This window comes from Bos indicus x Bos taurus, chromosome 6 (assembly GCF_003369695.1).
Source record: "Bos indicus x Bos taurus breed Angus x Brahman F1 hybrid chromosome 6, Bos_hybrid_MaternalHap_v2.0, whole genome shotgun sequence".
Taxonomy (NCBI): Eukaryota; Metazoa; Chordata; class Mammalia; order Artiodactyla; family Bovidae; genus Bos; species Bos indicus x Bos taurus.
Window position 1 is genome coordinate 95,557,929 of NC_040081.1, and position 13,316 is coordinate 95,571,244.

General features: G+C 40.5%; 1 protein-coding gene across 1 annotated transcript in view; it reads right to left on the minus strand.

Annotated features, from left to right (window-relative positions):
- The window catches only part of PRKG2 (protein kinase cGMP-dependent 2), a 125,808-nt gene that overhangs the window by 106,006 nt on the left and 6,486 nt on the right, over nucleotides 1-13,316 (minus strand). Inside the window, exon 2 of the mRNA XM_027544868.1 lies at nucleotides 7,893-8,366. Coding sequence (XP_027400669.1) covers nucleotides 7,893-8,353 — 461 coding nt within the window. The 5' untranslated portion in view covers nucleotides 8,354-8,366. The remainder of the gene's footprint in view (nucleotides 1-7,892; nucleotides 8,367-13,316) is intronic.

Sequence of the window (13,316 nt, forward strand, 5' to 3'; positions counted from 1 at the left end):
CTGAACTGATACAGCAAAAGTGATTCAGCATGTGTGTATATATATACATATATAATATATAAATATGTATATAAAATGTTCTTTTTCAGATTCTTTTCCAGTTGAGGTTATTACGAGATATTGAAGATAGTTCTGTGACACACAATCTTTGCTCTCAACAGACTTTTTTTTTTTAATATTTATATATTTGGCTGCATCAGGTCTTAGCTGCAGCATATGGGACCTAGTTCCCTGACCAGGGATCAAACCTGGGCCTCCTGCATTGGGAGCACAGAGTCTTAGCCACTAGATCACCAAGGAAGTTCCTCGAATAGATAGCACATTTCTTGGTTTTGAATCCCACTTCCAATAGTAAAAGCTGTGTAACCTCAGGCAGTTATTTAATTTTGTATGCCTCAGTTTCCTCATATATAAAATGGTATATAATAATCATATCTATTATGATTGTCATAATACTAATATACATCTCATATGTTTGCTTTGAGGATTAAATAATTCCATGTTTGTGAAGCACTCAGAGTGGTGTCTGGCATATCATTAGTGATATATGCTGCTGCTGCTGCTGCTGCTGCTGCTGCTAAGTCGCTTCAGTCGTGTCCAACTGTGCGACCCCATAGACAGCAGCCCACTAGGCTCCTCTGTCCCTTCATTCCATGGAAATACTTTTGCTCAGTAGAAGAGCCGCATTTTTAGAAGGCAGATTGAAATGTTCAGCACTGCTTTAGAAACGAAGAACAAATGATAACAAACATACTCTTCCTTGCTGTTTTTCCATATCTTGTTTAAAAGGGTGACTCTCGAGCATGTCCCACTTTTACCTATTCTGCTCCTGGGGTGGGAGTGACAAATGAGACTAATTGTCCTTCCGAACACTAGAGTCAACATGTGAAGTCAAACAGCAAGTCTTTGTTTTATCTTTCCTTTCCAAAGAACAATAGTTTCAAATGATAGTCTAAGTGTTCTTAGTGAAAGGCTGTCATACCAGCAACTTGCCAGATGTCTCTGATTAATCTGCCTGTGTTCCACCAGACATTCTGCATGAGCTTGTAATTTTGTTCTGCCAGTGCTGAAGTTTGCTAAACAACATCTACAGAGACAGAAAATTTAATTGCAGTAAAAGGTCTGACCTCTGGAGACACGGTTGTCTTGGTGTTCGAGGCAGGTCAAACATGGACAGAAATGTGATCTGAGCTCTTTCTTGCCCACCTTTGCCCTTGATATTCAGTTCGCAGCCTTGAGAAGCACTGTGCTCATTTTGGAACCCATTCGTGCCCCTCCAGATATATCACAGTCTGTATCACCAGATCAAAACCATTCTCTGTGTCCTTTTCACACAGGCCTGAACTCTGAGGATCCAGCACCTGGTGAATATTAATGAAACGGATAAGCGCCACTCAACTCTGCTTAGAAGAAGCCAGGAAGCACCATTTTTCTTCCTACCAGTGAATAGGGCGTATCAAAATAGAGCAGACTGGTGCCCAAACTAACTTGACTGGAGGTCTTTAATCTTTGTCGGTTGCTTTAAGAACACTTGTGTAAGCAGACAGGGTCGGGGACCCCCAGGAGAAGCGAACCAGCTATCACTTTGTTGACATAAGAGAAGCCATTTTAAGCCTTAAACCATTTTGTGATCTAAGCCTGGTCCCAATCCTTGCTCTCCATCAGGCCAGAATATAACTTAATCATATCAGAGACAATAAATCAGTTGTAAAGATTCCCAGGTTCTATTTCAAAACTAAAGATCAGACTGAAACACATTCTTGAACTATTTTGCAGGATCCAAAACTCCCTTGAGTCTCAACCACCAGACTAAGTGGAACCTAAGGAATGATGATGTGGACCTTTGCTGACCTTTGTTGATTTTAATCATGTATAGCCAGGACTCTCTCAGTCTTTGCTCCAACTCTGTGCTGAATTTGCCTCTGCTCCAGGCCCTCCATGAATAGGCATACACTGCTCAAGACTGTCGGAGAAGGCAATGGCAACCCACTCCAGTACTCTTGCCTGGAAAATCCCATGGGAAGAGGAGCCTGGTAGGCTGCAGTCCATGGGGTTGCGCAGAGTTGGATACGACTGAAGTGACTTAGCAGCAGCAGCAGTAGCTGAAGTCTGTTCATAAATAAGCACACACTCTTGGCTTAAAACTTGCCCAGTTTTACTGTTAGGGACCTACTGCTTTGAGAAATATCCCCAGTGTTCTCTTTACCTCTGCAAGGAATAAATCCTTCCTTCTCTCACTCTTTGGCTTGGTAGTGTCTTTGAGCTTGACATCCACCAAGAGGAAAATCCAGTTTTCAATTAACACCAGGCTTTTGGAGAGAAAAAAACTGATTTCAGAGTCAAGAATCTTGGGTTCTAATCTCAGCTCTGACATTTACCATGGCCTATTCTGCAACTCCTCTGCACCTGTTTCCTCACTTCTCCAGTAGGAGAGAAGCATGAAACAACCTCTAAGGTTCTTCCAGCTCTAAATCTTCTATAGTTATCATAATAAATTTAAATCAGACTTCAGAGTATTTGATATACTGTAATGCTCTGACTCATCATGATTTATGATAGTTCAGTAAGGCTGAGGACCTATAAAATGGGCTACGTGCCCACACGGCTGTGTGCTTCTGATGATCTCAAATGGTCAGTGGGCACACAGCCGCATCCCTATGAAAGACTGTGATCAATTGCAGATTTATGCAGTTGAAGATGACATTGTATCCACCCCAATTCAACCAGCTCATTCTCATTTTCTATGACTCTGTCATGATACTGAACACAGGTCTTATCTTGTCTATAAAGTTCTCCCAAACATCACTAGGTCATTATTCCAATCTCAGGAGATAGCGGTTACAGTTGAAACCACATCAGCCAGAACTGCAGTATCCAATACAGTGGTCATTAGACCCATGTGGCTATCTAATCTTAAAATAAGTTGAAACTAAAAATTCAGTTCCTCAGGGCACTCGCCACATGTCTAGGGCTCAACAGCCACATACATACTATTGGCTACTGTATCAGGCAACACAGGTTATAGGATGTTTCCATCATTGCAGAAAATTCTCTGGGACAGCACTGGGTTATTCTAGAACCTGATCTTAAAAAGTAGCCCTTTGAATTTTGCAAAAGACAAATTTCAAGAGTTCTCCAATGCCACTAGAGCATATAAGTTCCTCCAAATACAGCAGGGAGGTGTAACTATACCATGTAAGCTACCCCTTCAGGTCCTACAAGTACACAGAGATGGCATGATCTGCACAGAGATGGCATGAGTGGGCTGCCTGGCAATCGCTTAGGTTCACTTGCCATTTATTTGAGCCCAGGGGCCTCAGCAAACTCACAGACTGCAGTGACATGGGTTTGAGAGTCTCTCATGAATTCCTGAATCCGAACCTTCAAGTTCCACATGTGTCATTTCCCTCAGATGTTGTTCTCTGGTTTCTCTCAGTACTACCTGTCTCCCTCATGCTGTTGATTGCAGGAGAGCTCGGAGTCTCCCCTCACTTTCTTGCTCACTGTTAAGTACTCATCAGAGACCACCTTTTTGTCAAAAAGACAAAATAGACACCAAGCAGCTTTCAGATTGAGGGTGTAGAGGGGGACCTGATCCAAAATGTAGTTAGCACATATTAGCAGAGACAAGACTAGTCATGAACTCAGCCAGAAAACTTTATAAAGTTCAACAAATAAATCATGAGAACCTAAAAATACCGGGTTGGCCAAAAAGTTAGTTTGGGTTTTTCTGAACCATCTTACAGAAAAACTCTAATGAACTTTTGGGCCAACCCAATAAATGAAGGCACCATTTTGACTGATATCTGAAAATTCTCTAATGTCTAATAGGAGTTGCTTGGAAAAGTAGCCAAAACAATGGATACTGTCCATAATCACTGTATCAGTGAATGGCAATCCCATCTTTTCTAACTTCTAGAAAGTTATTTCTTACAAAATTTATGAATTAAAATATCCAAACTTTACTTAAAGCCTTTCTCTCAAGCTGGAACTACTGGAAAATGGAAAGTGAATTGTAATACTGAGAACTTTCAAAAAACTGGAATACTTTAAATCTCTGAATTGGTGATGTTACCTATCTGTGTTTAACCCATTATTCCAGACTTAAAGCAAAAGACTTTTTGGAAGGGAAAATTGAGGCATAAATGTCTGCAAGGGGAAATAAAACAAAGACCAGTCAATGAAAAAGAGTAGCTCCCATATTCCAACTAATTTTTCCATTTAGAACCAAAAGGCTCTATGAAAGCATAAAGGGATTATGAAGACATAAAGGATTTAATCTGGTCTCTTTAGGACTTAATCATTACAGAATCAATTATCGTGTTTCTTCATCATGTCCCTAACACAAACTTGTACTCCTGGGCTTGCCTTTAAGATGTTTGAGGGGAATCATTGCTAATCCGTACTCAAGGGCTATAAGGTCTTTCCTCTTTTGTGTTCCATTCACTACAGAGGTGATTTGGCCCAACAGTGAACTGTGCCTAGCTGCTGATTTCCTTTATCTTGTTATAATACTGCTGCTAAGTCGCTTCAGTTGTGTCTGACTCTGTGTGACCCCATAGACAGCAGCCCACCAGGCTCCCCCATCCCTGGGATTCCCAAGGCAAGAACACTGGAGTGGGTTGCCATTTCCTTTTCCAATGCATGAAAGTGAAGTCGCTCAGTCTTGTCCGACTCTTAGCGACCCCATGGACTGCAGCCTACCAGGCTCCTTTGTCCATGGGATTTTCCAGGCAAAAGTGCTGGAGTGGAGTGAGCTTATAAAATCAAGAGGAATGCATTTATCTTGAGTGGTTTTGTTACCTAACACCAGAAATACTTCTGGTGTATATACTCAAATGGACATAAATAGTGGTATAAATACTCAAATGGACATAAATCTTTGGAACAAAGTAATTGAAAATAATCTTATTTCATGAGGTGAAATCTGGTGGGATACGTAGGAAAATGGTAAAAGAAGATGAATTGCTATTACATTCTCTCACACTTCTAGATATATAATCACATTGCTATCTGAAAGAATTTTTGTGGGTAAATAATATACTGTGCTTATATATAGTATACATGCATGATATATTGTGCTTATGTAAGGTATACATACATTTTTTTTGGTATTTACCAAAAATTTACTAACAATTTTTGTTGGTAAATGATACATCGTGCTTATGTAAGGTATGTATGTATACCTTACATAAGCACGATGTATCATTTACCAACAAAAATTGTTACCTGCAAAAATTATGTATACTATACATAAGCACAATATATTAATTACCCAGAGAAATTTTTTCGGATAGCAATGGGCTTGTATATACAGTAAAGTTTGCCAGGAGAAATATCAACAACCTCAGATATGTAGATGATACCACCCTAATGACAGAAAGTGAGGAGGAACTAAAGAGATTCTTGAAAGAGGATAGTGAAAAGCTGGCCTAAAACTCAACATTCAAAAAACTAAGATCTTGGCATCCAGTCCATCACTTCATGGCAAATAGAAGGGGAAATGTGGAAGCAGGGACAGATTTTCTTGGGCTCCAAAATCACTGCAGACACTGTCTGCAGCCATGAAATTAAAAGATGCTTGCTCCTTAAAAGGAAAGCTATGACAAACCTAGACAGCATATTAAAAAGCAGAGACATCACTTTGCCGACAAAGGTTCATATAGTCAAAGCTATGGTTTTTCCAGTAGTCAGGTGAAGATGTGAGAGTTGGACCTTAAAGGTTGAGTGCTGAAGAACTGACGTTGAGTGCTGAAGACTTTTCAAATTGCGGTGCTGGAGAAGACTCTTGGCAGTCTCCTGGACAGCAAGAAGATCAAACCAATCAATCCTAAAGGAAATCAACTTTGAATATTCATTAGAAGGACTGATGCTGAAGCTGAAGCCCCAATACTTTATCCACCTGATGCAAAGAGCCGATTCATTAGAAAAGACCCTGATGCTGGAAAAGACTGAGGGCAGGAGAAGTGGACAACAGAGGATGCAGTGGACATGAGTTCAAGCCAACTCCAGGAGACTGTGAAGGACAGGAAGCCCGGTGTGCTATAGTCCATGGGGTACAAAGAGTTGGACACAACTTAGTGATTCAACAACAACAAACACTATACAGTAATACAATGTATGTGTGCATGCTCAGTCTCAGTCATGTCGGGCTCTCTGCAACCCTGTGGACTGCAGCCCACCAGGCTCCTCTATACATGGGATTTCAGAGGCAAGAATACTGGAGTAGGTTTCCATTTCCTCCTCCAGGGGATCTTCCCGGCCCAGGGATTGAACCCGAGTCTCTTGTGTCTCCTGCATTGGCAGGCAGATTCTTTACCACAAGCCACATGGGAAGCCCCAGTATAATGCATAATATATGATAATTATTATGTACATATATACCTTATACATCAAAAGAGAATACTATGATGATCAATTGAAAAACAAGTATAAGTTTGTAAGCAGCATTTATAATTTCTGAATTCATATCATTAAAAATAATTATTATGTTTGCAATGGGAATAGATAAGACTTTTCTAAACCAACAAATAAATAAACTCTTGGCTTAAAAAAAAAAAAACTCTTCTAAACTCCAATATTAAACAGATTCTTTCAGCCCCACAGTATTATGATTAATATTCCAGCATGACTTGTTTCCTTAACAAATATTTATCGATCATTCACTATGTGCCAAGCACGGTCAACAAACTGATGAATTAAACCTACCTTTATAATCCTGTTGTCAAAATTAATCACTTATTTGTTTAAGTCAGATGTTTTATCTTGATTTACATAACTTATATGTGAATAAATTAAAAGCTGTTCTCATTTCACAAATCTTGCATTTTGAAAGAGGGATCCAGGCTCAGACAAGACAATCAAGGCAAAATATCTAATTTCAACTAAGAAATTTTACTCACTTAAGAACAGTGCAGAAAGGAGACCCTAATTCATAATGTTTCTAGTCAATCTTTCCTGGTTAGGAAATTCAATCTTTAGCCAGAAAAAGATATACACACACACACACACATACAGGCATGCACACAGGAGAGGGCTATGGTAAATAATTACATTTCTTTTAAAGATACTTAATTTTAAAATTACTTCTAGCTTGTAATTGTTGCCCATGCCTGAAATGCTCCACCTGGTCTATGTTCCTTTTTCTCCTTTGGGTCTCAGTTCAAGGTCACCTCCTCTGCCTGGCCTCTGTGACAATCCTAATTCTGTTGCCTCCTTGCCCTTCTCACCCCCAATCCCAGATACCACCCACTATGCTGTCTGTTTCATCATATAATTTGTCTCAATTAACAATTACACAGTGTTTACTTGTTTCTATGTATACCATCCCCGCAAGAGAGAGGCTCTGTGTCTATTTATTCACTAATATATACTTAGCATCTAACACAGAGGCTGGCAGAGGGCAGTGCTCAAGTGAAACTGTGGGATGAATGAATGAATTCATCCCCTTTAGAGGTACCAGCTTATCCCTTTTTCATGACTCTTACAGACTAAAGTGCTAAGAAGTGGCTTTTGCTATACATATTCTTAATACTGTGTGATTTGTGTATACCGTTAAGTCCACTTCTACAGGAAGAGAGAAGGGTAGTCTTCCTAAAACTACCTTTTCACTCCCCTAGGGTTTTCAAGATCACAGAAATGACTTTTGTAAGCTCAGCTCCTCGGTTATACAAATCACGAATCAAAGTCGAGGTACAGCACAAGTTCTGCTTTCAAGAGAAGTCCCAATTCAAGGGAGACTCTGTTGCAAAGCAAACCACTTCCTCAGCCCCTCTATCCAAAATCTGAAAAGGTTCATACACTCTTGTCCACTGAGGAGACTCAGTAAATAGCACTCTAACGTTTCATCATGTGAATGCCATCGGAGCCAAAAAGCTGGGGGAACGTCTTACCTGGAGTCCTTTCTGACTCTTGCTTTCTCAAAGGAAAATTCAGGGGGTTTGTTGAGGTCATAGGTTCGGGTGGTCGGCTCGGCGGACACTCCAGCCTTCGCTCCCCTCCTGCTGTGGAGGGAGACCAATCCCGAGGTCTTCCGCTGAACCTCAAGAGGCACTTTGTCCGGGGACGCCCGGGGCAGGCTTCCTCCCTGCAGGTGCACCACATCCTGAAGCTTGTTCAGCTGGATGCACTTGTTCTGGAGCTCCTCCGTGAGCTCCGCGATGGCCACAGTCTGTTTGGACAGCTGCTCCCGCAGCTCCTTCAGGTGGTATTCCCGCTCCTGGATCTCAGCATCCTTCCTTCTCAGCTCTCTTTCCAGCTCTGTCACCCTGCTCCGGAGGGCGCTGGCAGTGAGGTTCCCGGGGTGCCCATCTGGATTCTTGGAGTGTTTGGGTTTCACCGAACCATTTCCCATTTTGCTCAAGGACCTGAGAGAAGGCACAGAATCGGAGGTTACCTAGTGGAGTTTCCGGCTTCCCAGGTGGCGCTAGTGGTAAAGAACCCGCCTGCCAATGCAGGAAATATAAGAGATGAGGGTTCCATCCCTGGGTGGGAAAGATCTGCTGGAGGACAGCATGGCAACCCACCCCAGAATTCTTGCCTGGAGACAGAGGAGCCTGGCAGGCTATGGTCCATAGGGTCACAAAGAGTCAGATACGACTGAAGCAACTTAGCATACACTGCATGGCTGGGAGTTTCACTTTCCAGCGGCCCCCACTGCTCCTCTTGTTCTACTCTGTTTCATAAATGGAAACACAGGACTCATGGCTCTTCGGTAAGCAATAAATTCCCCACCCTTCCAGAAGGAAAGCCATGGATTGACTTCATTGGTTCCTCCCTGAGGAGGGGCTGGTGCTTGGGTTCCTTCTCTCCCATCCCATTGCTGGCAAAAGCATAACACCTAAGCATTTTGCACAAACGGCCTGCCTTACCTGCTGTTCTCTTTGGTTGCTAACAGAACCGCCATTGGGATGTCAGCATGGCCAAGACAGAATGCCAAGGAGCAACTACTGCAGCAGAGGCTTGTTAATGTCACAATGTTCACAGCTCCCTGAGCAGCTCCACTGAGAAAGCTGCCCCTGATTTAGAAAACAACACATCTGCATTCCTCGTGGTGGGAGGAGGCAGAGCTGGGGTTGCCTCATTAGCACTTTTCTCCAGCCGTAGGTGCCTATTAAGTTTGGCTTTTCTTTATATATATATATATATATATATATATATATATATATATGTATGTATTTTATATATTTTTTATTTTAATTGGAGGCAAATTACTTTACAATGTTGTCATGGTTTTTGCCATACATTCACATGAATCAGCCATGGGTGTACATGTGTTCCCTATCCTGACCCTCCCTCCCACCTCCTTCCCCATCCCATCCCTCAGGGTCATCCCAGTGCACCAGCCCTGAGCACCCTGTCTCATGCATCAAGTTTGGCTTTTCTGGCAATGCTCGCCATTATAAACATGTGGATGGCAGTTTGTGTATGAGTGCCTGCATGCTGTCACTTCAGTCGGGTCTGACTCTTTACAGCCCCATGGACTTAGTCCTCTGTCCATAGGATTCTCCACGCAAGAATATTGGAGTGGGTTGCCATGCCCTCCTCCAGGGGATCTTCCTTACCCAGGGATCAAACCTGTGTCTCTTACATCTCCTGGATTAGGTTTTTAGCGCTAAGGCCACCTGGGAAGCTGCTGGACGGCAGTTACCAGAAGGTAAAAACAAGGATGGGGATTCTTTGATATTCTTTACTTTATATCCCCAAACCAAGATTGTCCCCAAAAATGACAACCTATGGTCCAATACTCTATTATTTTCCTGAAAAGAATATCCTCAGTGTAGGCCTCAAAGCAGTTAGTTACTCCTCCAGTAAGTCTCAGGAGGTAAAATGCAGATTGAGGAATGGGAGGCAAGATTTTAGTTGATTCAAAAACATTTCTTTTTGGTTCAATAGATATGTATTTGTTTTAACATCCATTACAAATTATAAATAATTGGCACCAGAAAAATTTGAGGTTTAGTTAGGTATTTAGCTTTTCTGAGTCAATTCAATGAAAACAGAAAAGAAATCATCTGTGGTTAATAAACACATATGAGCAAAATCAAAAAAGAGAACTCAAAAGGCTGAAGACTGGAAAATACTGCTTTGATTAAGTATCATAAGGTTTAAGTCTTTTTAGGCTAGCTATTGAAATGCCGTACTTTTGTGTGTGTGATTTTTGACAGCCATTACTCAAGAAACTTGTAAACTAAGTTTGAATGACGCTCATTATCTAATATATGAAGAAAATGATGGAACTTTGAAGTTATAAATCCCACATATTCTTTCCTCACTCTCTCTCTCCAAGTTTCAAGCTCAGAGAGAAATGAAATGCTTAAACAGATTTCACTGGCTCTACCAGAATCACTGTGACCTCTAAAACAAAGACAACAAAGACGCAAACAGCCTCTAAGTTTCAAACAGATGCATCCCAGTAGCTAATGCAGATCACCTAAGATAGATGGTAGAAACAGAAAATAAATATACTTATAAAAGCCATCTTGCAATACCCAGACATTCTTCATAGAACTCAGGTTCAAAGTAGGCATTAATAAACATCAGCCTCCTGAGACTTGCCTTAATATGTTACAGAGATGTGGCAGGTTTAACCTTTAAGCTTCTGTTGACTTGGCAGCATTTACTGTTCTTATATATTAGGAATATATAAAAAGGTTAAGACTAGAATTCAAAGATGTGGCCCTGGACACCAAGGTAACCTGAATAAGCAATTAAGAAAACGTTAGATTGGGACTTGAGAATAAACTTGAATGAGATTCTGAATGACAAGCGTAAGAAGGGTGCCCCCAAAGGGACCCTAAATTAATGTGTGCACAAGTTTTTAACATGAAGCAGTGAAATATTTTCTAGACGTGCTTTTCTGATTCATGGACAAGCATTTCTAATCCAAGGCAGGACAAAGGGAGAAGAATGGGTGGGGGGAAAGAAATTGTCTTATAAAGAACAAAAGTAAGCACAAAAACTTTTAAACCTAATATTAAACTAAACTAACAACTCATTCTTTATTTATAGAAACAATTGCTTCCTAAGACCTAACTAAGTGTCATGTACTATACCAGGGGCACAGTTCCAAGAATTTGAAGTAAAATTTGACACAGAGAAGAGTTCTAGCATTCTAAATATGAAAAGGCTTAGGATCATTTTTGCTTTAGGTATGGCAGTCAAAACATTCTGTACCAATTCAATAATTTTGCAAACTCGAACTACAATTAGGTACAGGTGGTTAAATCCTCCCCAAACACCAGCTATTCTCTGGGTTTTGTTTGCTTGTTTTTAAACTTTTTATTTTGTGTTGGGGTGTAGTGGATTAACAAACAATGTTGTAATCATTTCAGGTGGACAGCAAAGGGACTCAGCCATACATATATTAATACATGTATCCATCCTCCCGAAACTCCCCTCTCATCCAGACTGCCACATAACACTGAGCAGAGTTCCATATGCTATACATTAGGTCCTTGTTGGTTATCCATTTTAAATATCCAGCTACTCTGGCTTTAAAGACATCAGTTTGCAAACTGAATAAATCTTTGGAGCAGTTTAGAATTCCAAAGAGGGATGAAATGAAGTGAAATAACTAACCCATCTTCCAGGTCACTAATTTAAGATATGTAAGGAAGCTACCAAAGGACTCAATAAATACAAGTCTGATTTCTTAGTTCACCTATTTCAATTTTGGTGTCTCTCAATCCAAAGCTTCGAGTGTCTGGCTTCATAAAACCTAATTAGACTCATTTTGTTTCCTGTCTGTATCAGTCATTAAGAGAGAAAAGCCATTTCTCAAATATGTATTACTAGTCACAATTGAACCACAGGATGTTGTTCTATCTAGCAACTATAGGTTCTTAGATCATTCTTATAATCAGAGAACAGCGGTTAAAGTAAGAAGAAATGACCTTGGAGATAAAGATCAGGAATTTTTTCCTCCAAGCTTTATTGAAATACAATTGACATACAGCACTGTGTAAATGTAAGGTTTACAGCATAATGATTTGACTTATACATATCAGAAAATGATTACCACAAGAATTTTAATGAACATCCATCATCTCACACAGATACAAAATTAAAGAAATAGAAAAAATTTTCCTTGTGATGAGAACTCTTGGCATTTCTTCTCTTAACGGCTTTTCATATATAACATATATAATACTGCAGTGTTAATTATATTTATCATATTGTGTATGACACCCCTGATACTTAATTATCTTACAACTGGATGTCTGTACCTTTTGATTGCCTGCATCCTACCCACTCCCCACCTCTGGTAACCACAAATCTGATCCCTTTTTCTATGAGTTTGTTTGTTTGTTTTCAAAGTATAAGAAATAAGCATGGAGACAAAGATCAGGATTTAACATAAGCAATGGAATCAAGCCAGCCAGGGTAAGAAAACAACGTGCCTTTTCCCAGCTGTGTAACCTTCTATAATTACTTCAATTTCTCAATTTTCTAATCTAGAAAGTGGATATATTCATCTTATAGATTTATTATGAAGATTATGCTTGTAAGGTATTCTGCGCATTATTATCTGGCGTGTGGTGGTTTAGTCGCTAAGTCATGTCCGATTCTTACAACCCCATGAACTGCAGCCCACCAGGCTCCTCTGTTCATGGGATTCTCAAGGCAAGAATACTGGAGTGGGTTGCCATTTCCTTCTCCAGGGGATCTTCCTCACCCAGGAATCGAACCCGGATCTCCAGTATTGCAGGCTGATTCTTTACCGACTGAGCTATGAGGGAAGCCCTATCTGGTGTGTAGTAGGCACCAAGTAGCTTTTATAGGATGTGACTAGCAAGGCACTTGGTGACTTGGTATGAGGAAATGTCCAGAGGGCATCATTACTGAATGGGAAAGAACTCTAGTAGACTGAATGTCTTCCAGACAAGGGGGTTTTAAAGATGAAAATTATTCGGATGAGAGAGAGGGGTGTACTTACTCTGTCTGGATTAAGGAAAAAAGTCATTCTGGAACAAACATCCTGGGATACCTTCCCAGTGAAGAGAAGCCCCATGAAAAGATGGAGAATAGAAAGCTTCATGAATGTCCCAGCCCAGGTTCTAAGATGGCAAGGACTCCTCCTCTGCAATTCCTTCATGTAGCCTCTATCTATTTACACAGGTTTAAACCAAAAGAGCCCATCTAAATATCTTTGAAGGCAACAACAACAACAATAACAACAAAAAAACGTAGTTCACTTTGAAGGAGATATTCTTCTGCAGCCAGGGACAGGAATGAGGAATATAATGAGCAGTGGCATTTAGGAAAAGAGAGGAAAACTATATAAAGTTATAAATTATTATTACATTAATTTAATC